The 25,542-nt window shown below is 37.8% G+C and overlaps 1 protein-coding gene across 1 annotated transcript in view; it reads right to left on the bottom strand.

The window, feature by feature from the left end:
* Positions 1 to 3,388: 3,388 nt before the first annotated feature.
* The window catches only part of MTPN (myotrophin), a 50,419-nt gene continuing 28,265 nt past the window's right edge, over positions 3,389 to 25,542 (bottom strand). The window contains exons 2-4 of the mRNA XM_019750636.3: positions 22,353 to 22,466; positions 21,401 to 21,484; positions 3,389 to 3,647 (exon numbers count right to left, since the gene is read on the bottom strand). Coding sequence (XP_019606195.1) covers positions 3,561 to 3,647; positions 21,401 to 21,484; positions 22,353 to 22,466 — 285 coding nt within the window. The 3' untranslated portion in view covers positions 3,389 to 3,560. The remainder of the gene's footprint in view (positions 3,648 to 21,400; positions 21,485 to 22,352; positions 22,467 to 25,542) is intronic.

Raw genomic sequence — 25,542 nt, 5'->3', positions numbered from 1 at the left:
ACACCCTAAAAAAGAGCTCATGGTCAAGTTAAGTTTGGAAAAAAGTGACCCTCCAAGGAATCAGCGGCAACTTAAATGAGCACGAGGGCCGAAGCTCTAAGCATGACCTTATTTTCTTAAATACCTACCTATTTAGGTCCTGATTACCCAGGAAGTGCTGGCTACACTGTGCTCCTAGCACATTTACAGCAAAACAATTTGGAGCACGAGACTGTCTCACAAAAGGAATGCACCCCAATCAGTAGCAGTTTATTTCAATTCAGTCATTTCTATGGCTTTTCTTTCCATTTATGTTTTCCCAGAAGTGGGACACAGGGAGAAAACATAGATTAATTAAAAGTTTGAGTCAATCAAAGTACTGGTCCAGTTGTAGGAAGATTTGACAAGGAAGGTGATAGTAACCAAGGGAGAAAAATGCTGCTAACACGTTAGCTGTAGCACAATTCAAGTTTATTCCATTTATTCTTGCAACACAAAACTTAAACACAGTATTATTTAGCATTCTGATGTACATGAACTAGGATAATATGAGAAACCCAATTGTGTCAAAAGTATTACATTGTGGAAAAAAATGAACTCAAATATATCAAAATGCACAAAGCACTAGTCTTCCTCCATTACTGCTTAGAAAGATATGATTGTTTCTCCATTTACAAAATAGAATCAGGACAATTTAAATTTTTTAAGTTTTGCATGCAAAACACTGCAATTGCTTATGTAGGAGGGCACTCTCACCAGCTTCTTCTACAATCGAGCATACAATATTGCATGGAAGAAAACAGCAGCTCTGTTGAAGTTTTAGGGGAAAAAAATCAAATAAGTACATACAGATTTAAAATCCATTATCTGGAAGAAAGAAATCAATGAATAAAGGGCCCGCTGGCTTGCAGCTCCACACACTGCACCTGCCTACCTACCTCTCCTTCGTGCCCCAGTGGGTTTAGAAGGTGAGCTACCGTAGAACTACTTGGGTATACTCAGGTGCTGTACTTGAACTACGAGTCTAGAGTTACCGGTCTGAAACTGCAAGGGGGAACTGGTTAGTATACTAATGCAAACAGGCAAACCACCTGTTTTGACTTGCTATAGTGCATACGAAATGACTGAATACAAAACTACAGAACATGCAGGGTTTCTGCTGAGATGTTAAATATTACTTCAGTGGAGAACAATACTTAACCTTTCACTAATGCATGTAGTACCAAAAAGCAGACATGATTTTAGCTTCCTTTACTTAAAATATGAACATTTAAGTGTTGTGAATTTTTCTACCAAGTGGTTCAGAAATACATTATAAATAAACTAGTTAAAAAAAGAAGAAATTGTAAACCATCTTGGTCAGTCTATTCTATGTTTATATGTTATTTTCTCAAGCAACCTCTTCATAATTATGGGGTTTACAAAATGGCTGAGAAAGAAGAAAGGCGACGGAGCCTCCGCTGCATGACAAGAAACATTAGGATCAACTACTGTACAAAACACAGCACCTGGTTTCTGTGCCAGGTGACTGGAGAAAGCAGACCAGGTTTAGGAATGACGCGACAGCACACTCTGCAACAGCCAAGTACAACAAAACACTGAGAATGTAAAGGTAAAAATCCAAGCCTAGTAGATGGCATTGTGCCGAGAAGTGGAAACAAAGATATCAAAACACCTTGTCATCACTACGTTGGTAGTTAAAAGACAGCTAGAGTGCCCTCCATCTTCAGTGAGGATAGTTCTGTGTTTTAATTCAGCGATGTAATAAAGTACTAATTACTGACTTTTCATCCAACTCTACAGGCTGCACGAAGGCAGCAGAATTAGCCAAATATATCAAAGTATTTAAACCACCATTTTGTTTTCTTGGATGCAGAAAAATTACAGGATTAGTTGTAATTGAAAAAACCACAGGATAAAAAAAGGGTTCACGGGGACGGACACACACACACACACACACACACCAACCGACTGACCAACCAGCAACTGATCAGTAAGATTTGTTATTAGCCACGCTGACTGTTCTTGATACTAGTTTAACTCTGCTGTCGAATGCTACATTGCCTTAAAAAAAAATCATTAATTCGTTATCATCCATAATGTGAATACAAGTCCCTAAACCCACCCTCCCCCCTTTTTAAAAATTTGAGGTACATTCAATTATTGCATGACGTGACTAAGAAAAAAAGCTTAATATTTTTAGTATGCTTATATGGATGGCAAGTCAAAAGAATCTTAAGTCTTTTTAAATGCAAGATAGCAAAATTTAAGGGTGCATGTTTTAATTAGACATACTGCTCATGACATATGCATTTAAAAATGTGTTTAAATATTTTCTGCAGGTCATAAGAACACCATTTTAGGGCACTGTATTTTAAGGACACAGAATTCGTTTTGAAGGTGTCACACTTTATGCAATGCATGAGTTAAAAAACAAAACTATACTATGCAAGTGGGTTGGCATATGTTCAGCAGAAGTTGATCAACTCAGGGAAACCTGATAACAAGCATATTTTTGAAGGGATGGGTTAAATTTGTCCAAGTAGCAAATCTCACCCCAGCGATCGCTTTGGTGCAGTAAGTAATCAGCATCCAAGATGGATCTGAGAGAGGCATTCCAAACAATGTTCCTTGGTTCTCCAAACATAACCGAGGCCAATCCATTCAAACAGCAAATGAAGAAAATCCGGAGGTACTAAGACAACTGCCCTCTCTTTATATGATACTAACAGGCTTATGGCTATGATTCTATTTTTAAATCCCCTTTGACTACCAGCAGGAATTGGAAAGTGTTTCTATGTTATATAAATGTGTGAATCTAGAGGAGAAAGAAAAATATGCATACTGGAATGATTTCTCCTTTAGACTTTCAAAATTTAAGATTTTATAAATAAAACTAGTCAGTCTTACCTAAAGATGCATGAAATGCATGTGAAAGGGGAGAAGAAATCCAAAGTTCAGTCACCCAGCAATTTAGGAGTGTGCCCCCCCCTCGCCTTAACTGAGCTTTCTTTCACCTGAAGCTGGAAGTCACCGAGGGAAGGTCTGGTCACCAGCCACAGGCGGCGCTCTTACCTCCACCAGATCCCCACAGAGTGCGTCTTAAGGCAGAAGGCTATAGCTAATTGCTTATCTCAGCACCCTAAGTTACATCCCGGCAGCCACTGCTGCTCGCACAGGTAGGGCTGCCAAGTATGTAGAGTTGGCCTTTGTAGAATCAGACCCTCGACACAATCTAATTAATAATGAGCTCGGGAGCTGAAAAGGTCAAATGGTACCGTTATGTTTTGTCCTTGCTCTCCCTTGGGTATAAACTGTGTATTTTATTGGAAATGGAACAGAGACTGACTTGATCAGGAATCCTAGTAAAACCTGATCATGGTGTTTTTCCCTCTCCTCCAAAACACTGTTTTGTTTTGTTTTTGTTTTTCTGGTAGTTTGATTTATGAATTTCTCTCTCCCCTCACCCCTCTTAAAGTATTTAGTTGAAGAAGCTGGCAGATAGAGAGTGACAGACAGACAGGCAGCAGTGTGAGGCCACAGGAGAGTCATTCTTCCGGAGCTGACAGCCCGTCCGTCCATCACTGAAGAAGAGCTTTGATTGCCTGGTTGTCAGTGGCTTCAAAGGCAGTCAGTCCATCGGGACCTTTCACAGTCTTGTCAGCACCCTGGAAATGAGTGGAAAGGCCTTTATCATGAAACGAGCCCACAACTGAGGAGAGAACCAAAGACCAGATGACTCGGCATCAGCTCAAGTTTACATCAAGAATTAAAAATTCCTTCAACAGTTTATTGCATTGAAGAACAAAACCCCGAATAGCTGGCAAGGTTATGAATTATGAAAATGCCAGATTATTTTTCAGGCACTAGCAACTGGAAACTACACACACAACCTGCCAATAACACAGGCAACGGGATACTCGTACTGTCATAAATGTACCCAATTAAGCTTTTAAAAATATCCCACTATATGGTATAAAATAGGAAAATTGCTTTTGCTAAAGAAGTAGTACAGTGACAAAATTATTTTTTCTTCTTTTCAACCCTTTTTAGAGAGTGCATAAGTATTACACACATATCTGTAAAATCCAGAGCTTACAAAACTTTTAGACCAATTCCTAAAGAATACATGTAATATAGGTCATTATACTTATAAACATTTAGCAGTGAACGACGGGGACGTGGGCGATACTCAGGGGAAATCCTCTCCAGTCTCACCTGGAGCACTGCTCTGGAAACTTTCACTTGCAACATGGTGTTTCAGGTTTGAGAACGTAGACATGTTTGTGTCCACCTACTGTTTTTGCCTGTCTTCTCTTACTAGAATAAAAGCCCCACGGGAGTAGGAATCTCGTCTGTATTGTTGACCTGTGTCCCCAAGACCTAGAAAAGTGCCTACTGCATGGAGCTGACTTCACTCCCAAAGCAGGTCTGAACTCCGGGACAGCAATGTACCCCCAGCTGAGGGTTCTCTTTGCCAGTTCCAGCCCAACCAACATTTAGTCCCCAAATAGCCTCTAGGGACGTCTTCTCCCCTTGCTGAATCTGTCCTTCTTCTGTTCCTAAGGCCTACAGAATGGTCTAAACTTGGCACAGGTGGTCCTTCAGAGACCAACTCGAGCCAAACTCACCAGTCTCTCTTCCCATTCATCTTTCTATGCTCTAATCCTATGGGATTTCTCATCATTCCTGAACATACCATGTGCCATGCCGGGTTCCGTATGGAATGCCTTACCCCCTTTTCTCTGGCAAATCCATCCAATCACTCAAGTATTTACTGAATGTGTGACGTGTAGACATTGTGTAAGGGGCTGGAAAATCAACAAAAGCAAGCTAGTCTGCCAGTCTGGCTGCTGTGGGAGGCAGACAGATCAACTCATATGAATCAGTGGATGGGACAGTAACAGTTATGCACAATGATGAGAGAGAGGCCTGTACAGCAGCATGGGATGTGGCAGGAGGTGTAAGAAAAAGTCTTTCTGGATGAGGGAATGCTTGAGCTGACTCTTGATGAGTAAGCTGATTAGGCAAACCAGTAAGGAAAAGATGACAGCTTCTAGGAAGGGTTAAATTATCACAAAGTCCTCTTCAGTATGACTGTAACTCTGTTTTCCTCGTTTTCTAATTTAACTGCTTTATGGAATACATAGAACTAAGTTAAATGGGACAAAAATCTGTGAGAACTTCAACGTGGTAAATCCTCCAACATAGGTTAAGCGACAATAATTGGGATTGATGTATTCAAATAAATTATTTATCATTTCGATAACAGCTTTTATGACTAGCATTGTAAACTATAATTATGCATTAACACAAAGTTAAATATTATAGTGAAAATCTGTTGCATTTTTTTTTTTTTTAGCTGCCAGAGTTTATTTCCCTTCTTTTGATAACAGCATCCTAATTTCATTTTGGGGACTCATTTGTCCCCATTGTGGAGTCCTGCGACTATAACTCAAGGTGTTATATACTTTCCTTGCCAAGTGCCAAAGATTTATTTGATTCAAAGAGAATGCTCACTTCTGGATTTTGAATTTTGATTGGAGAAATGAGAGGAGGGAACAGGAAGCTAGAGATCATTTACTTATTTCTGTGGCACCACCCAGACGAGGCAGTTGGGAAGTTTCTGCTGTCTAGTCCTACGCCTGCCACAGCTGTGGCCTCCTCTGAGCCTCGTCCTCCTGTTGGTTCCATGACTGATTCAGTATCTTCAAAATTCTTTCTACTTGTTAGAATGAATTTCTACTATCTGCAACCCCAAAAATCTAGCTTACAAAATATTTTTAAACTTTATATGATCTTTTCTCTAATTATAAATCAAACTCGTCACAGAACTCAGAATACAGAGAAAAAACACAAAACTCCTAATTCTATAAGCCAGATGCAGCTATTAACATTTCAGTGTTTGTGTACTCTTTTGTTCTAAATATTTACATATATATGCATTTTAAAAATAAGTAGTAAGAAAACTACAGTGACTATACATCAGACAAAAGAAAACTTTAGGACAAAGAACTATTACAATAAACAAAGAGGGACGTTTCATAATAAGAGGTGTAATCAAATTTCAAAAAGAAAACTAAGAAAACAATTCCATTTATAATAGCATCAAAAGAATATTTAAAAGTAAATTTTAACAAAGTTAAACCAGTTCTTCTAAAAAAAGACGAAACAGTTTTGTCAATGTGGGTAAGAATATTAAGTGAAAATGATTTTTTGGTACTTGATGCAGTTATGGGAGAACTTAACTGTATCTGGTGTCATAGGGATGAGGAAACCATATTTAATTATTTGTTATTGTTGCTTTTCATAGCTCTTGACCAATGTCAAAGAGCTTACCTGCTGTTTTTCTCTAGGAATTTTATTGTTTCACGTCTTAGGTTCAAGTCTTTAAGCCATTTTAAGTTGATTTTTGTGTATAGTGTTAAGATAGTGGTCTGGTTTTAGTCTTTTTTGAAGAGACTGTCCTTTCTCCACTGTATATTCTTGGCTGTTTTGTCCTAAATTAATTGACTATATATGTGCGGGTTTATTTCTGGGCTCTCTATTCTGTTCCACTGCTCTATGTGTCTGGTTTTTCATGTCAATACCATACTGTTTTGATTCCTATAGCTTTGTAATATAGTTTGAAATCAAGAAGTGCGATGCCTCCAGCTTTGTTGCTTCTCAAGATTGCTTTGGCTAATTGAGGTCTTTTATGATTTGATGCCAATTTTGGGACTATTCATTTCTGTGAAAAAAGCCAATGGAATTTTGATAGGGATTGCATTGAACCTTGCGTTGGGCAATACAACATTTTAAACAATATTCTTCCAATCCACAAGCATGGAATACCTTTCCATTTACTTGTGTCTTCAATATCTTTCATCAATGGCTTATAGTTTCCAGAGTACAGGTCTCGTCCCTTTGGTTCAATTTATTCCTAGGTATTTTTTTTTTTTTTTTGATGCAAGTGTAAATGGGACTATTTTTAAAGTTTCTCTTTCTGGTAGTTTGTTAATAGTGTAAGGAAACAACTGATTTCTGTATATGGACTTTGTATCCTGCAACTTTACAGAATTCATTATTTCTCTCATAAAATGGTCTAGTGCTGTGTGTTAGGGTTGGCAGAGTGGCTCTGTCCTGTAAGGTCCTTTAAGGATCTGCTATGTCACTGCTCTCATCTATCTGGCTGAAGCTAGCTCATCACATCTGCTTCCAGTCTGCTGGGTGTGGGAAAAAAGCCCACAGCAAGTGGCCTCACAGTTTAGGTGATGAGCTGGAAGTGGCACATGTCATCTGTGCATGTCCCATCAGCCCAAACTTACACACACAGCCATCCCCACTACAAGGCCCACCAAGGCTGCTGTGCTGAACTACAACAGGGGATTGTCTTCCTAAAAGGAAGAGCGAAAAATGGACACGGAAGACAATTTGCAGCCTAACCTATACTGTCCTGAAAATACTCTGGAATAAGTCACTAATGTCATCTCAATGCCAAGTTCAATCAGTATTTATGGTATTTGAACAGTGATGACCGTCTTATTCCTAACTCATTATAGCCTTAACTCTAATGACAGTATTATCTCCAAATTCTGTCTGTCTAGCCTGCCTCTTTCCTCCTGCACAGCTCTCTCCACCGCCACTTGTACTGAGGTTATCTGACATTATCTTGACAAAAGGCTTTTGTGGTGAAGATGCTGATTTATAACAATTAATTGTCAGTATACCAAGCAGCTTTGTTTCAATGCAAAATTTATAAATTCAATTAAATTAGTACTTGGATATATGTACACACACACACACACACACACACACACACACACAGAAAATGTCTTGGTGGATGTTTCTATATCTGGTGCTAGACACTGTTTTACAGAGTTAGAATAGCACCATCACCTTGGAAATAAAAATTCTGCAATCATGGTTTGAAATAGTCAATTCACTTTTGGAAAGAAAGCAGGTTAGAATCAAACACAAATGAATGCTTGAATGAGTGTACTTCCTTTTATCTGGTATTAAATGTCTCTTAAAGACTCTTAAGATGTAAAGCAGCAAAGAAATTCTTTGTCCTCTCCCTTTAAGCACCCAATGAACTCTTCTTCAATGGTTACATTCTCTGTGACAGCCTTCTGGAATCTCCCAGGCAGATGGCCCCCCCTTCTCCTGTGTGCTCCTGGTATGTTGTTGGTCATACTGTAAGGGAGACACTAGCCTGGCTCACCCAATGTCCAGTGCACCCGTCTCTACTTTCCTCTGCTACCCAGGCGGAAAATCAGAAATTGAATCCCCAGATTCCCTTAAAGCTACAGATGGCCATCTTCCGGAGAGGGCTTTCCTTTTCCAATACAGCCCAAGAGGAGAGAGTCCTTAGCTCTTTTCCTTTCTTCCTGCCTGCCCCAAACACAGACACAATGCCTGGAAGTCCAGCAGTCCTCTTGTGACCGTAAGGATTGGGGAAATGGGGGAGAACTGGAGCCAGTTGCTCAGCCTTGTAAAACACTTTCCTGTTTAAATCGCTGCAGGAGCTTTTGTAACAGCAGCTTTTGTAACAGCTGAACTCTATTTCTCTTACCGCACTTCACCACAGTCTGTAATTATCTCTTAACAGACCTGTCCCCTAAAATTAGGCTGAGCTCCCTGAGGGCGGGGGCTTTGTTATATTCATCTCTGTACCTTTAACACCTACTGTGCTTCCCGAAAATAAGACTGGGTCTTATTTTAATTTTTGCTCCAGAAGATGCATTAGGGCTTATGTTCAGGGGATGTCATCCTAAAAAATCATGCCAGGGCTTATTTTTGGGGAAACACTGTAGGACAATGCCCAGTATACAGCAGACACTGAACAAATCCTTGTAAAATAGGTGAAAAAAAATTTCGTATCTTGGTCACAGTGCAAATGAAAATTTGATGTACCACCGTATTAGAAAGAATACTGCAAAATATTTAGAAATCAATTCATATGCATTTTAGAAGTTCTGAGAAATTGTTCACAAGAAAACTCCATTAATTCATGATCTGCAGCATTTGTTTATAGTTCCACAGTAGTATAAAATGTTCAGAACCTGAGAAGTTTCAACTGTTTATATACTTAAATATCACCACTACCACAGAACTGATATAAATCAATTTTGGAGTCTGCTAAGAACAGTGAAATTTAAAATTATTCCAATACCTAGTTACACATACTGTGTAATTTTATTTACTAGTGCAGGATTTCACAGAATATTTAATTCCATACTTAATTTACATATTGATACAGGAGCCATAGTAAAGAATTTCTGGATACTTATAGCATCTAATACTCAACACAGTGAATGTTCTATGTTCCTTACATTTTTGTAGTAGTTTTGAATTTTTAACATAATACTGCAGATACACCATCTCATTTTATCCTCACAGCAGCCCTGTGAAGTAGGCATTATTTCTATTTTACAGAGATTCTTAAGCTCAGAGAAGTTAAGAAACTTGCCCAAAGTCAGTCAGCAAGTAAAAACTAGAGACTTGACTCCAAATCTTGTGTTCTATGCTATCCTTAGTTAAAAATTACCTATGGTTTTTTCCTCTAAAAGGTTAGGATGAGACCTAGATTCTGGAATTTATTACCTTTAGGTCTTCTCGACTTTTTGGTGCCTCTTAGAAAATGAAGAACCTTGTCATCTGTTGGGTATTTTTCAAGCTAAAGAACATTTTCACAGACATCCAGTTCACAAGTCAATTCAGCAAATATCTATCGTGTTTCTATTAAGTGCCAGACATAGTTTTGGTAAATAAAGTGTTCGGAACACAGCCATGTTTACCACTGCTCTTGTGCAACCTCAGAGATGAGTAGTTGTAACAGAGACCATATGGCCTGTGAAGCCTACATATTCTTTGGTCCTTCTCAAAAAATGTTTGTCAACTCCTATTCAAGTGCAGTAAGGAGAATGAGACTGGTTCTCTGCATATTTTCACAATCTAGAGGGGACAGAGGAAAGAATCCCATACACAAATATGTGTAATTCAGTGTGGTAAGTATTAAAAACAGGGACAGACCATTATCTTCTTTCATTCTCAGAATAATCCTGAGATGGCAATACTGTTAATCGCCCTGAGTTCAGACGTCAAGTGATTGACTGGCTATTACGTTGTAGGCCTTAAATCTCGCTTTTCTCACTTCCACGCCACGCTCCCCTTTCCGCCCCATTCTGCCTCTGTGCAAAATGCTAACTGAACACTGGGGAAAGACATCTATGAGCAACATTTGCTGAGAACTTTTACTTACCTCGTGGCTCAGTGTTGCTGTTTTAATGTCTTTCACTGAAAAAATTTTCAAAACCTCCATTAACTTTTAAAAGGCAAGTAGCCACTCCAACTTAGTGACATAATAGAAGCTAACAAATGAAGACCCCCACACACGAGCAATGAGACAGTCTGCATTTCTTTTCATTTTATTTCTTATTTGGATATAGTGACTATAGTTCATTTTTAGTTGCGTATGTAATGGTCTTGGATTTGTTCGTGTTACCCCTTGTGAAAAAACGATTTAAACATCTCTACTGCAGTCATATAATAGAAAGATCATTGCAACATTTCAGAGAAAACCTCATCATGGAAATAAAGGGGTGAGATAAAGTATAAATGAACCTTCAAATTAATTCTCTCCAAAGACATGCAGATATTGAGCTATTATAATGAGGGAGTATGTCGTAAGTTTTAGATGAAAATGTCAATTAATACATTTGAAACAGTTATTTTCATAAAACTTACTTTCCAGAGAACCCTCATTCTTGGAGCAAGTCTTCCATTTTCTGAGAAATATATCAGTTACCTGCTTCCGTCCTAACTGGTCTTAGTATTTATTGAGCATTTATGATGAGTTCAGTATTGCAGCAAATGACTTGTATACATTACCTCATTTCACTACATTGACAGGCTGTAGTTACACAGGTTCTGGAACCAAAGTGATTGAGTCTAATTCCAACTTCCTTCTTAGTAGCTGTATGGTAATAGGCAAGTTTCCTAACTACTCCATGCATCGGTTTACCCAATGGAAAACTGGGAAATACAAACATACCCACTTCAGAGGATTACTGGGATGAGTAAATGAGTCAATAAATGCAAAGCACTTAAAACAGGGCTTGTGCACAGAAAGTGTTTTTAACTGTGAGCTATTTCATTCTCTTATCAACTTCATGTGGTCAGCACTGGCCTCACAGGCAGAAGAGACAGTTAAGGCTTATATGTTATAGAACTTGCTCAAAGCCAAAAAGCTATTAAGCAGAACTGAGAACAAAATTGGGGGTTGGGGGTGGGGGCACAGCATATGGTATACATTACTAACAAAAACTACCTAATGAAGCACTCCAGATCTAAATTCCCAATAATGGGCATATTTGTGTGTGAGATTTGTGAAATATATCAAAACAGTGTAACAGTTGGTTTCTTCAGTTGTGTAGGTAGTAAATTTTGTAGCTACATCAATTCTGGCACTTGATCGTGATATACAATCTTTTTAGTGTATTGCTGAATTCAGTTGAGGATTTTTGTATCTATGTTCATCAGGGATACTGCCCTATAATTTTTTTTTTTTGGTAGTGTCTCTGTTTTGTTTTGGTGTCAGGATAATGCTGACCTTGTCAAATGAGTTTGGGAGCCTTTCCTCTTCTTCAATTTTTGGAATGGCTTGAGAAAGATAGGTGTTGATTCTTGTGTGGTAAAATTGACCTATGGAGCCATTTGGTCCCCAATTTCTGTTTATTGGGAGTTTTCTGATAACTGATTTGATTTCGTTAGCAGTTATTGGTCTGTTCAGAATTTGCTTTTTCCTTATTCAGCCTTGGAAGATTTATGTTTCTAGGAATTTATCAATTCTACCAGGTTATCCATTTTGTTGGCATGTAATTGTTCATAGTGTTTCCTCATAAGCCTCTGTGGTGTTGGTTGTCATTTCTTCTCTTTCATTTGTGATTTTATTTGGGTCCTCTTGTTTTCTTGATGAGTCTGGCTAAAGATTTATCAATTTTGTTTATCTTTTCAAAGAACCAGCTCTTGGTTTCATTAATCTTTTGTACTGTTTTTTTAAAACTATTTTATTTCCGCTCTGATCTTTATTTCCTTCTACTCACTTTGGGTTTTGTTTGTTCTTTTTTTTCGAGTTCCTTTCGGCATAAGGTTAGATTGTTTGAGATTTTTTAGTTCCTTGAGGTAAGCCTGTGTTGCTCTTAGAACTGCTCTGGCTGTGTCCCACAGATATTGGGTCATTGTGTTTTCACTTGCATTTGTCTCAAGGAATCTTGATTTCTTCCTTGATCTCATTGTTAACTCATTCACTGTTTAGTACCATGTTAAGAGTTTTTCAGTTTTTTTTTTGCAATTGTTTCACAGCATTGTGATCAGAGAAGATGCTTGGTATGATTACAATCTTCTTGTATTTGAGACATGTTTTGTGACCTAACATGTGGTCTATGATGGAAAATGTTCCAGATATACTTGAGAAGAATGTATATTCTAATGCTTTTTGGGTGAAATGTCCTAAAAATGTCAAGTCCATATGGTCTAATGTGTCACTTAAGGCCACTGTTTCCTTGTTCATTTTCTGTCTGGATGATCTATCCATTGATGTCACTGGGATGCTATAAGTCCTGTACTATTATTGTTTTACTGTCAATCCTCCCTTTGTATCTGTCAATATTTGCTTTATATATTTAGGTGCTCCTATGCTGGGTGTATGTTTATGAGAGATATATCCTCTAGTTGGAGTGATGATTCCTAATCATGAAATGTCCTTGTCTTTTTACAAGGACAGCCTTACTTTAAAGGCTATTTTGTCTGGTATAAGTATTGCTACTCCAGCTTTTTTTGTTGTTTCCATTTGCATGAAGTATCTTTTTCTATCCCGTTACTTTCAGTCTGTGTATGTGTTTTGGTTTGCAGCGGGTCTCTTGTAGGCAGCATATGTATGGGTCTTGTTTTTTAATCCATTTATCCACCCTATGTCTTTTGGAGCATTTAGTCCATTTACATTCAAAGTAATTATTGACAGGTATGTAGTGATTGCCATTGTTTTCTGATTACTTTTGTAGTTCTGTTTCTTATTCTCTATTATGTTGATTACTTTAGTCTATAGTGTTGCATTTGGATTGCTTTCTCTTCATTTCTTATGTTGTAAATTTTTGGTTTGTGGGTACCATGTGCTTCATATATATCTATGTTTATAGCAGTCTATTTTAAGTTGATGTTCACTTGAGTTTGAACACATTCTAAAATCACTACAATTTTTACTGACACCCTTCACATGTTTTTGTCATTATTTTTTACTTTTGTATGTGTGTATCCCTTTATTATAATTACACATGGTTTTCCTACTTTTGCCTTTTAACTTTTGTATTGGCTTTATAGTTGGTTGATCCACTGTTGTTTACTAAGTATTTGCCTTTGTCAGTGAGATTTTTTTTTTCCTTTCCTAATTCGTACTTTTCATCTTTTTTTACTTGAAGAAGTCCCTTTAACATTTCTTACAGTATTGGCTCAGTGGTGATGAACTCCATAGCTTTTTCTTGTCTGGGAAGCTCTTTCTCTCTCCTTCAATTCTAAATGAGAGCCTTGCTGGGTAGAGTAATTTTGGTTGTAGGTCCCTACTATTCATTATTTTGACTATTTTGTGTCAGTCCTTTCCGGTCTGGAAAGTTTCTGCTGAAAAATCAGCTGGCAGTCTTATGGGAGCTCCCTTGTAGGGAACTGCCTTTCTCTTGCTACTTTTAAGATTCCCTTTGTCTTTAACATTTGGCATTTTAATTATGATGTGTCCTGGTGTGGGTCTTTTTTTTTCCCTTCCTGTTTTCATTTGGGACATGTTTGCTCATTTTGGCTGACTCCCTGTGTTTGTTTCTATGTATTAGGTTGATCTGCTATGTCTCCCAGTCTTGGCAGAGTGGCTTTATGTAGCAGGGACCCAGTGGCACAGTCTGCCTGTTTACCTGAGACAGGTGCTCCAGGGCTGTCCTTGTGTGGGTTGTGTGTACCCACCTGGTGTAGTTGAGGCTTGATTGCTTATGGCACATTTGTGGGTGGGATTGGCCCTCAGGCTGGCCATGACTACAGCAGAAAAACTTGTGAAGGGGCTGATCCTACTGAGTGGGAGTCTCTTCAGCACAGCTCTGGTGCCAGCTGAGTCCACCCTTTAGATGTATCATTTGTGGAGGTGCTTGGGTGGTGCTTTTGTATGACCTGAAGCTGGCCACTGGGTATGCTGGTTCTGGAGCATCTGAGGAGGGGCTCCGATACAGGTCAAGGTCAGCCGTTTGTGCCTTGCTTAGGGCCACCTAGTGGTAACTAAAATGATATGAAGTTGGGTGCCACTTGTGCTATGCTCAGAGGTGCATGGGAGAGGCTGTGCTGTGAATTGAGACCAGCTGCCACTAGTGCTCAGCTTAGGATCCTTTGGTGGGCAACACGACGTGAGCTGAGGCCAGTGACCACTTGTACTGGGCTTGTGGCAGCTTAGGCGACGCTACGTTCCAGGCTAACACTGGCCACAGCTATGCCAGGCTTGGGCCACCTGAAGGGAGTTACAGTGCAAGCTCTGACTGGTTGCTGCTTGTGCCAGGCTTGGGGATGCTTAGAAAGAGGTACAGGGTGTGGCTGAGGTGAGCCACTGCTGTGTGGGTTTTGTGGACCTTTGAGAGATTTTAGGAAAACCTGCAGAGTGAGCCAAGACAGGCTGCTTGTGTGGAAGAGCCACTGGAAGTGGCTCCGATCGGATGTGCAACTGGTTGGGGTGGGGTGAATGGGGTTAGCCAGGTTTGGTGCCTGCCTGCATCTGCTGGGGGTGGGGGTGGGGAAGATCAAGGGAAGGCTCAACAAAGGAGCAAAGGTACCTGTCCATGCTTTCCATCCCTGGAGAGAGCTGCCCTGTGCCTCCAGCCCTTACCCTGAACCAGTCAATTCAGGTCCTCCCCGTATGCCCCTGGTGCTTTTCAAGCTGCTGCCCCTGCAAGCTTACAGCAAGTAAGTTTGTAAACAAGCGAGTTTGTGTGCGGGCCCAAGAGGAATGCCTGGGACTCCAGCAGCCCTCCGTCTCACGCGGATGCTGTCACTGCTGGTTTTCACAGCCAGACGTTATGGGAACTCCTCTTCCTGTCATCGGTCTTGTTGTGGCTTCTTCTTTATATCCTTAGTTATAGGACATTTGTTTTGTGAGTCTTCAGGTGATTCTCAATGTGGTTGTTCTATAATTTAGCTGTGATTTTGATGTGGTCAAGGGAGGAAAGGAGCACAGCATTTATCTACTCTACTACCTTGAGCGGAAATTTTACACATTTGATTCTCAATGCAAGCATGCACAATCCACACCAGACACTGTGAGGATTTGATAATGCTGGTGTTTGAGACGGGTATTCAAGTCTTACCATTAAATGGCTGCTTGCCACCCCCTCACCCCACCTTTTTAAAATATAGCACAGATAACACATTTAGTGAAAACATCAATGTTGTCAGATGTGGTTTTCTGCATTTTCTTAGAAACTAATGTTTTACTCCCCACAGCAATTGTACATTAAGACATTAAAATGTTTTGACTTTTTAATAAAGGGAAGGCAGTTGAGTAAACCTCTCATTTCTCCTACTCAAAGCAGCAGTTAACTTCAGAGTGGTCAAACAGGTATGAGTCACTAAAATTAGTGTTGCACAATAATCAGTGGTTATGTATTTTCTTGTTGTTTTAAGGTTATAGTAGATTTCCTAAGGAAATAAAGTCTTTGACATAGTATGAAACAGGGAAAGCAAAGTTTCTTTTGGACTTTTCCTCTCAGATTAGCTTAGTATGCTAAACATCATTAATAACAAATGACAGTTTATACTAATTTAAATATGTTGTCAGTTTATTTTTATAATCTAAGAATAAAACACTAATTATGTTTTAAAACTAAATTTTCAATTTATGAGATTTTGACTCTCATTCTGGGGTACAACTTTTTTCAAACGAATTGTTTTTATATAGAAAGTTGAGTGGTTATCTTTAAGGTAGTATATTACCATATAAGGGACAGAATATGAATACATACTAAAGTAAATGACGTAATTTATCTGTCTAAATTCTAAATTATAGCAAACTGAATGTCTTTAAAAGGTGAAGATTTAAATATTTCCCCTTGCCCCAAAATATGCTACAGTAGATTTAGAAATGGTTTTCCTTAGGTTTAGGGAACAAAGATACTTGATTTCTTTTTTTCTTTTTAGCTACTTGATTTCTTAAATCCATTATTATCAATTATATAAATTATAAGGCATTATATAATTTATAAGGAAAAGTATTAATACCGTGTTTCCCCAAAAATAAGACCTAGTCAGACAATCAGCTTTAATGCATCTCTTGGTGCAAAAATTAATGTAAGACCCGGTCTTATTTTACTGTAAGACTGGGTCTTTGATATGATATATGATATAATACAAGTCTTATATTAATTTTTGCTCCAAAAGATGCATTAGAGCTGATTGTCTGGCTAGGTCTTATTTGGGGAAACACAGTATAGAAATTTTGATATGTTAATACTACATATAATAATGGTAATATTACACAGTGTGTAATATTGAGTATTAATGATACAGGCAAACTATTATTATTTCTCTTATAAAACTCTTTCTTTAACCATGGAACCTAGATTAAGATATCAAGTGATATATGTATCTGTGAAAAATAAATTGTGGACTTATGACAGTCCCCTGGCTGACAGTATCATAGTTCAAAAGTACCATCTCCTGATTAATGTGTTCCTGCAACACTGCTATCACTCAGGTATTTGAGATTTTAACAGGAAGACCAGCTCAGTAATGAACAATGAAAGCTTATCACCGTCCTGGAAGCTCATGTTTGGCTACATTAATTAACTTTTCAACAAATAAGTACTTAGCATAGTCTAATGAAAGCATCCAGAACGAGATACACACTCATCTTGTATCACTTAGGAAGTATCATTTTTACCACTCAGGGTTGGAGTTGTGAAATGGTGCACTATAAATTCCAAATTAATCATGAGTTAGAGCAGTGGTCAGCAAACTATGGCCCAGAATGCTTGTTTTTGGAAGTTAACTTTTACTGGAATGCAGTCACACTCATTCATTTCTGTATCGTCCACGGCAGCTTTAGAGCCACAATGGCAAAAGTATGACAGCGAGATCATATGGTCTGCAAATGACACCTGACCCTTTAAGAAAATGTCAACTGACCTCTGAACTACAGGATATTTTAATAATGCCTTTTATATAGCTTATTCCAAAAATTTCCTGGTTAAGTTTTTAGAGCGAAGGAAAGGAATCCTATTTAGCTGAGATAATTACAATTCAAAATGACACGTACTTACAGTCTGTTTCTGCTTTGATAAAAACAGGCTAGTCATTAGGCTCGGTCTTTTTACTGGTTGCTGAGCTGTTCAGTTGTCACTTCTCTATCATGGCTGTCTGTTTCATACTCTCACTTGGACCTTGGGCTTCTTAATTTCTGCTACTGCTAAATTTCCCAGCATGCTTCTAAAGGCTGTTTTTTTTTTACCTGTTTCATCTATCTGCTTTTCCCTTACCTCTTACCAGTTTTACTAATGTTTTTCATATCCTCTGGATTTGGTAAAAGTACCAGGTGCTTTGATCACTATCTTCCATCTTGTAAGTTATTATTTAACAATTGTGTAGTTTTAGCTTATTAAAAAACCTTTAGTATGTGAATAAATCTTAAAATTAAAATAGAAAACAAACACTAATCTCTTGCTTACGATCCTTCTTGCAATTCAGTCTTTCCCTGTGGGTTTAATGTGTTTCTTCCTGAAGGGCATCCGGTGCTTCATTTGTTTGTGACTCAGGGGCACTGACCAGTCTGGGGCTAGAACAGCCTTGGATCAGCTCCCACCTTTTGCAACAAATATTCTGTTGCTCATGTTTGTGTGTTGAAGAAATCAGTCCCTATCTCACTTGATTTCTGTATCTCAAGGAGTCATTACAATTTCTTATCTAATGAACCCCTTCTTATGGACCAAAGAAAATACTGATTCATTTTAAAAACATTTTTTCTGTCATGGGGGGTGGAGGAGACGAATATGATGGCATTTGCTCAGACCTCAATCTTGAAGTGGAAATCCCACATGTGTTCTCTACATTTATTTCATTACTAACTAGCTCAGCAATTAATCACACCAAGTAACTTTTACCTACAGAAATATGCATGTTCCATTTCTCATAACTGTCTCTGAAGTAATTCTAAAAGGCAATCTTATAAGTAGTAGAAAGAATATGGACTTCTGACTTGTAATCTTGGAACAAACCTTGATTCCATTATATTCTGCATGACTTCAGGTAGTTCCTTAACCTTCCTGAAATAAATGGTTTCCTTATCCATACAATGGAGATGATTATACACAAAGTACTTAACACGTATTATATTTTCCATAGATGTTAGTTTCCTCTTTTGCTTTATGGACAATCAATAATCAAATGTTTTAAATTCCTACTTGCATCATAAATTTCATCTTCCACTCCATTACATTACAAAAATATTGTCCATAAGTGACACAGCATATCACACAGAAGACTGCTAGAATATTTGCAATCAAATGCTTTTTGTTTTTGTAATTTTTCCCTATTAACTGTGATCATAGATTTCTGGTTATTATTTTGGTATTTTTCCTAGGCTAATGATACACGAGTTGGATAATATACTATGAATGTCAACGAATCTGGTACACTTCTTAAAACTAAGTACTTTTAAAATGAATTCACAATAATCCATAGAATTCTACTTTTGATAAAACGTAGAACAAACTAGATGTCATAATACAAACATTGATTATAACTTTAAAAAAATGCACTGGAATAGCCTGATTTTAGCAACTATGGATTTTTAACAGAGCACAATCAATTTCCAAAAAAAAAAAAACACCAAAAAAACAAAAAACACAGAACAAAAAATGTGGCTAGCAAAACTATAGGGTATCCATTAAAAAAGCTTATGCAATAATAAAATCAAAGTAATTAATTTTGAAAAAGCAGAACTAAGTTTTACTAGGCTGCTTTCATAAAGGTTATAAAAAATCATTCATCTAAAATAAATAACAGTTCTACATGGTTACAATTGATCTGCCATCAACAGAGCCATCTCTGAATGTCACTGACTTATCTACAAAAATCAAGGCTGAGACACAAAAGAACAATATTACAGGCACAAGTAAAAGAAAAAATAAGCTAGTTGAAAGTTACAGGTTAACATATTAAGTCCTAATGTACATGCCAATCAAGCCCGAAGATTCTTTAACAATGGAATCTCCTAACCACAAGATATCCGTGACCTGAAACATGTTTAGGGAATAGGGATATGGAATGGTTCAGGCCCTCTCCAGCACAATAATTATGTCTTATTTTGTTTGTCCTACAGGAAAGGGCAGATCAGAAAGAAATATAGTCAGATCTACAGTTTGAGATATGGCTAAAAAGAACATGTTAGGGGCATCTCTTTTAGTAAATGACCAGAACCTAAGCATCTAAGCTAAAAAGGATCCCATGGTGGTTTTTATTTTCAGAGAACAAAACGCCTTGGGTGGGTAAAAAGATCAGGGAGAGGGGGAAGGAATCATTCATTTCTTTTTGTTTTTTATTCTGACTTACGAGCTCATTTTCTAATTGAGATATAATTGACATATGACACTGTATTAGTTTAAGGTGTACCCCACAATGATTTAATATTTGTATATATTGTGAAATGATTATCACAATAAGTTTAGTTAACATCCATCACCTTACATCGTTAGAATTTTTTATTGTGTGTGATGGGAACTTTTAAGATTTACTCTTAGCAACTTTCAAATATACAATACAGTACTTTAAACTGTTTCTTTTACTATGCACTTAGCAGACAGGCTGAAGCCAGGGGAATTAAATCCATGCTGAGGAAGAGAGCTCAGAGGCAAAAAGAAATCAGATCCTGGTCCTGTGGCTTAAGCACAGAATCAGGCTGTGCCTCAACTGTAGTTATGCGCGTCAACAGATCTCTGTAAGCCTGGCTGAGCTGGGTGTAGTCATGTGCAATAGAGTCCTAACTAATAAAATACTGGAATTCCATAAATCTTTCATGAACTATAAATCAATAGTTGTAGCTTGCGACAATCAGTTTTTAAAACAGTAAGCAACTATATTCCCCCAGATGAAACTATTCAGTAGTTTACAAAGGTGTCTTTTAATCTCTTCATGAGTGTGGGGGAGGAATGGACTGTAAAGAGAAAGACAATGACTAGAAATCTTTTTGAGCACATCCTACCACACATTCTGAATCCACTATAGTGGCCAAAATTAATAATTCCATTGATTTTGGATTTTCGAGAACTGGTATCACTTATATCAGTATGGTGTGTGTATCGAAAAATTACTGTTGACATATACCAAAAATCCCCATAAAACTAGCAAAACAACAGCTACACATTTAAAGAAATCCAGTAATTGTGTTTAATATGAAGCTATGGGTAAAACACCTAGTTTTGAGGACCTGAATTAACTGCTTCCAGAACAGTATTTTTGTAAAGCTCTCTATTGTGAGACAAATGTGCTGCCTTCATTCCCAGGTTTTAAAAAATCTTACTGAAGCTGACTGTGAAGCATAAAATCGTCTTCAGTCTTAGTTATAATAAAAGTTATTTATTGAGCACTCGTGCCAGGCACTGTGGCAAAATGCTTTATGTACATTTACTCATTTAATTTCTATTTCTTCTTTCAGCAGGGCTTATTTTAAAAAACCAAATGAAATGTTACAAACACTTCCCAGAGTAGGCCATGAAATAAGCTTGGTATTAATACTGGTGCCATATTTTATTAAGGTTTCTTGTCTCCCAACATTTCCATGTCTTGTCTAATACAGCGAGAATGGATACAACTGGTTTGTTGGTCCCTGAGGCTGGATTCTGAGCTCCAGCTAAGAGCTCATAATAGCAAAGACAGAACACCGGAAACTCCAGATTTACCATGATCTCAATAAAACCAAGAAACCAGATGACTTGGAGAGCCCTGACTTATAGCAAACAGCCTCTAATAATCTTGCTCAGTCCATATCACGAAAAAGGAAGTTTACAAATTCCAAACCAGGGATACTCAAAGTGTCGTTTGTCTGAAAATTCTTATTAGTCTATGACATTTTCTACATCAAGTGCAATGCTTAGTTCAGCTACCTTTTTTTTTTCACAGCAAGCTATTCTTGATGAAGGAGACTGTGTTGATTTATATTCTAGCCCAAGCTCCTTACCCATCGCAGACTGGTAACAATTTGCAGACCAGCTATTTTGGATAACAATGTTCCAGACCTCAAGTCTAGATACTACTTCCAGTTTCTGTGCCTGATGCCCAACAACATTTACATAAATTTAACAACCAAATACTTAGCTTACACAATCACACAGTAATGGCAAAAGCCGTAAAAATTAGCAATGGACCTCACCTTTGACAGAAGCAATTTCACACAGGAAACATGACCTTCATAGACAGCAGACAGAAGAGGGGTAATATGATGTTTATCTGGAGCCTATGAAATAATAAATAAAGAGATAAACCACTTACTCCATGTTTCACTTCCTCCTCCTTTCCTGATCTAACTGGGGCTCTTGTGAATATGTTAGTCAATGTTTACCTATTTGCCTTCCAATACAAAATCACTGCACAGCTCCAAGTTCCTAGCCTCTAGAGGGCTGCCAGAGGCCCAAGTCCACAGCAAGGTTTCTCCTTGGAAGTCAGAGTGAAAGAGTAGGGCTTTGACCCCAGCTCAAATCTTGGCTCTGCCACTTACTGTGTAACTAGTTATTTAATCTCTGTGAGCCTCTACTCCCCACTAGTGTAGAAATGCCAATGAAGTCCTGGAAGGGCAGAGCAGGACACAGAACAATGAAGAGGTAAAAGACTGTCACAGTTGGGCCAGGTGACATGGTGTATCCTCAAATATTCATCTTACTTGCTGGCATGGTTACTTCAACATTTCCCTGGACTCTGAAATGCAGAAGCTACAAAAGGCAAGTGGTCAGGAGAGGCCTTCTGCCCACCTGCCCACTGACCTTTGTCTGCAAATCTAGTTTCAGTTCATCCTATGACTGCAGAGTCCTGTGCTCCACTGGTGACAGCTACTTGCTACCTCCAACTAGTGCTAACTCTCAGGGCCAGAACTTGAGAAGCAACAGCCAACGGGGAAACACCCTCACCATCAGCTTTAAAATGTAGTTTGTTCTGCTTATTCTTAAAAATCCCAAATATTTCTAAGTTACAGAAATTTTGGTATAATTTCAGACTGTATTCTTATTTAAAATGCTGTTTCCACAAGTAACTATTTTACACATCTACAGAAAATAATTACCAAAAGCATACAACAGGAATTTTTTTCTAGAATGACATTCTTTACATACGTTAATGTCTGCTCCTTTCAGCAGCAGAAATTCCAGGATTTCAAGCTGCCCACAATCTGCTGCATAATGAAGAGGTTTCCTTCCACCTTCTAGTGTCCGGTTGACATCCTCTCCCTTAAAGACAGAAGCCAGATGAAAACATTTATGTGGATGGTAGAGTGAAGAAGGTATATTTTTACTTTCTTAAAGCTGTGAGAGTTTCATGAAATAACTGCGTTTCTTGCAAAGTGATATAAGTAACCAAAAACTTGTAATGAAATTTTGTACGAGACAGCAGTTAGCATATAGTATGAGAGTAATTCAAATCATGATTAGTCAAGCTGAAAACAATACGCGATCATGCTAAATGTAATGACACATAGTACTGTGCTCTAACCCTAAGAAGTTCAATCAGCATAATGTCAAGAGGTGGCCACAAAGGACTAATGAGTCCAAGTACTGGCATTTTACACAGACCATATGACATGTATTTTAATTTGCCAAAGAAAGCATCACTACTTTGATGGGGTCGGACATCATTATCACAGGTAATCAGTATTAGCTATTAAGAATTCATTCATTTATTCATTCAACACTTACTGAAGCCCGATGGTATGGCAGGCACTGTACACAAAGGGGACATGGTGAGCAAAATCAGACACGGCTTCTGACTGCGTGGCACTTACCATCTCGTGCAATCACGATTAAACATATAATTTCAAAATATAACTGCTATGAAGGAAAGAAATTCAGTGCTATACAAATACTCATCAGAGGAACACGACTTCCTCCTGGGGATGGATGGGGGTATACAGCATCAGAAAATGAACTTAAGGCCTCAGAAAGTAGTTTTCATTCATTAAGGAGTAACAGAGATGCTACCAATAACAAATACAATTACCTTCTCTACTGACCAGCTGCTATAGGCTTGGCACTGTGCTACACGTATTATCTTTAATCTTTAAATAATCCTAAAAGGAGAAAATCTCCATTTAACATGTGAAAAGTCTAAAGCTGAAAGCAAGGTTAAATAACTGCTTAATGTTAGTAACAAAGTAGAGGTCTAAAACCATTCTCTTTCTATACTACCATGTTGCCTCCAATTCAGTATTTGCCCAGAAATTGCAGATTTTACCAAGTAGCAAAATGTCTGAAATAATTTCTTTTCTTAACTATACTGTATTATTCACCTTGCTTGGTTTGGTCAACTCCTCAAGCCTGAATTGAGAGGTTCAGAGCCCTATCATTTTACGCCATTACCAGCTGTTCTTTCAAACGTACCCTATGTGATGGAAAAGGCAGGTGTGTAACACACAATTACTGGAGACTGGGTCGGCGCTCCCACTCTACCACTCACTTGTGGGACCTTAGGCTACTTTCCAAATCTTGGAAATCAAAATAGATCATTAAAGGAGCTAACTCAGAGTATCTAACACTGCCTGACACAGGGTAAAAAGTTAAAGATTAACTACTATTTCCCTGGATCCCTGACGTTGGCTTATACTGGTTCTAAAATACTATCCAAATCAGAGTAAAGGCAGGTTTCTGCATAACAGCTGAACGATAAACAAAGATGTGATTTAATGTATAATATACTTTATATTCAGAAACAAACTGAAATAGTAAGGGCAATTTGGTGTACCACCTTAGTCTTTATTCACACTTGCAGAAATGTGAGGCTCTAAGGCCAAGATAGATATTGCTTATAAATGAGTCACAGATAAAAGTAGTTTTCCTTTCATTATTAAGACTTCCTTTCCATTATTAATATTAACTAGGTAGGTCTTTTCAGTGAAACAAAGCAAATTCTTGCAGTGTGCAATCCATGAAATGGCTCTGTCAAAAAGATATTTTCCTAAATCAAAATATCTGACAGCTTCCTTCCCTGCTTCATACAAGCATGCAAAATGCATAGGAAATGGACCTGTTGTGCTTAAACTTTCTCCTTTATCTCTGAAGACACTGGCTTTACATCTCTTATTTTAGCAGACAGAAAATGACAATACTGGAAAAGCTTTATGCTACTGACAGGAAAGAAAGGGTCCTGTCTGCAGGGCCTCAGCAAAAGCAGTGTTTATGGAGAAATCTATAGTACTAAATGCTTGCAAGGAAAAGTAGAAAGGTCTCAAATTAATGATCTTCGTACTTTCACTTTCAGAAACTAAGAGAAAAAAGGTATGTGGAAATCTCTGTACCTTCTGCTGCTCAATATTGCTGCAAACCTAAAGATGTTCTAGAAAAGAAAGTCTACTTCAAAACAAATTAAATCCAATGTAAACAAGGGGAAAGGACAAAACAACAGAGAAGGAACCACTGGAATGAAAAACAGAAAAATAGAAATCAAAAACTAATTCTTCGAGATCAATAAAATCGATAAATTTCTAGCCAGAGTGATCAGGGAAAAAAAAAAATGAAGAGACAAAGAAACTCCCAAACCCCAGACAGCAAGGCTGATAAATTTTACCAAACACTTAAGAAAAAAGGAATACCAATTCTTCACATTCTCCCAGGAAACGGGAAGCATCCCAACTCATTCTGTGATTCTGATTCTAGAATAGGACAAAGACGTTACAAGAAAAGAACACCAGAGGCTAGTCTCTCTCAGGAACACAAATTCTAAATAAAATTTAGCAAACTGAACCCAACAATACATAACAAGGATAATATACCATGACCAAGTCAGGTTTATCCCAGAAATACAAGGTTTATTAAATATTTGAAAAGTCAGTCAATATAGTCCACCATTTTAACAAACTGAAAAAGAAAAACCGTATGATCATCTCAGGAGATGAAAAAGAATCTGACAAAATCCAATATCTATTCAAGATAAAAACTCAGCAAAGTAGAAGGAAACTTCCTCAGCCTAATAAGGGGTTTCCACAGGAAAAAACCACAACTAACATACTTAATTTGTGAGACTGAATGCTTTTTCTTTAAAAATCAGGAACAAGACATCTGTTCTTACCTCTTCTAGTCAACAATGTACTGGAGTAGGTTCTAGCCAGTGCAATTAGGCAAGAAAAACAAGGCATCCATTTTGAAAAGTAAGAGGTAAAACTCTTTATTTGCAGATGACATGACTGTCTATGTAGAAAATCCAAAGGAATCCACCAAAATTTACTAGAATAAGTAATTTTAGCAATGTTGCGGGACAAAAGCTCACTATATAAAATCAACTGCATTTTTATATACTAGTAAGGAATAATTGCAA

Source organism: Rhinolophus sinicus, chromosome 8 (assembly GCF_057876585.1).
Source record: "Rhinolophus sinicus isolate RSI-liver-muscle chromosome 8, RSI-T2T, whole genome shotgun sequence".
Taxonomy (NCBI): Eukaryota; Metazoa; Chordata; class Mammalia; order Chiroptera; family Rhinolophidae; genus Rhinolophus; species Rhinolophus sinicus.
This window is presented reverse-complemented; position numbering and strand designations above follow the sequence as displayed.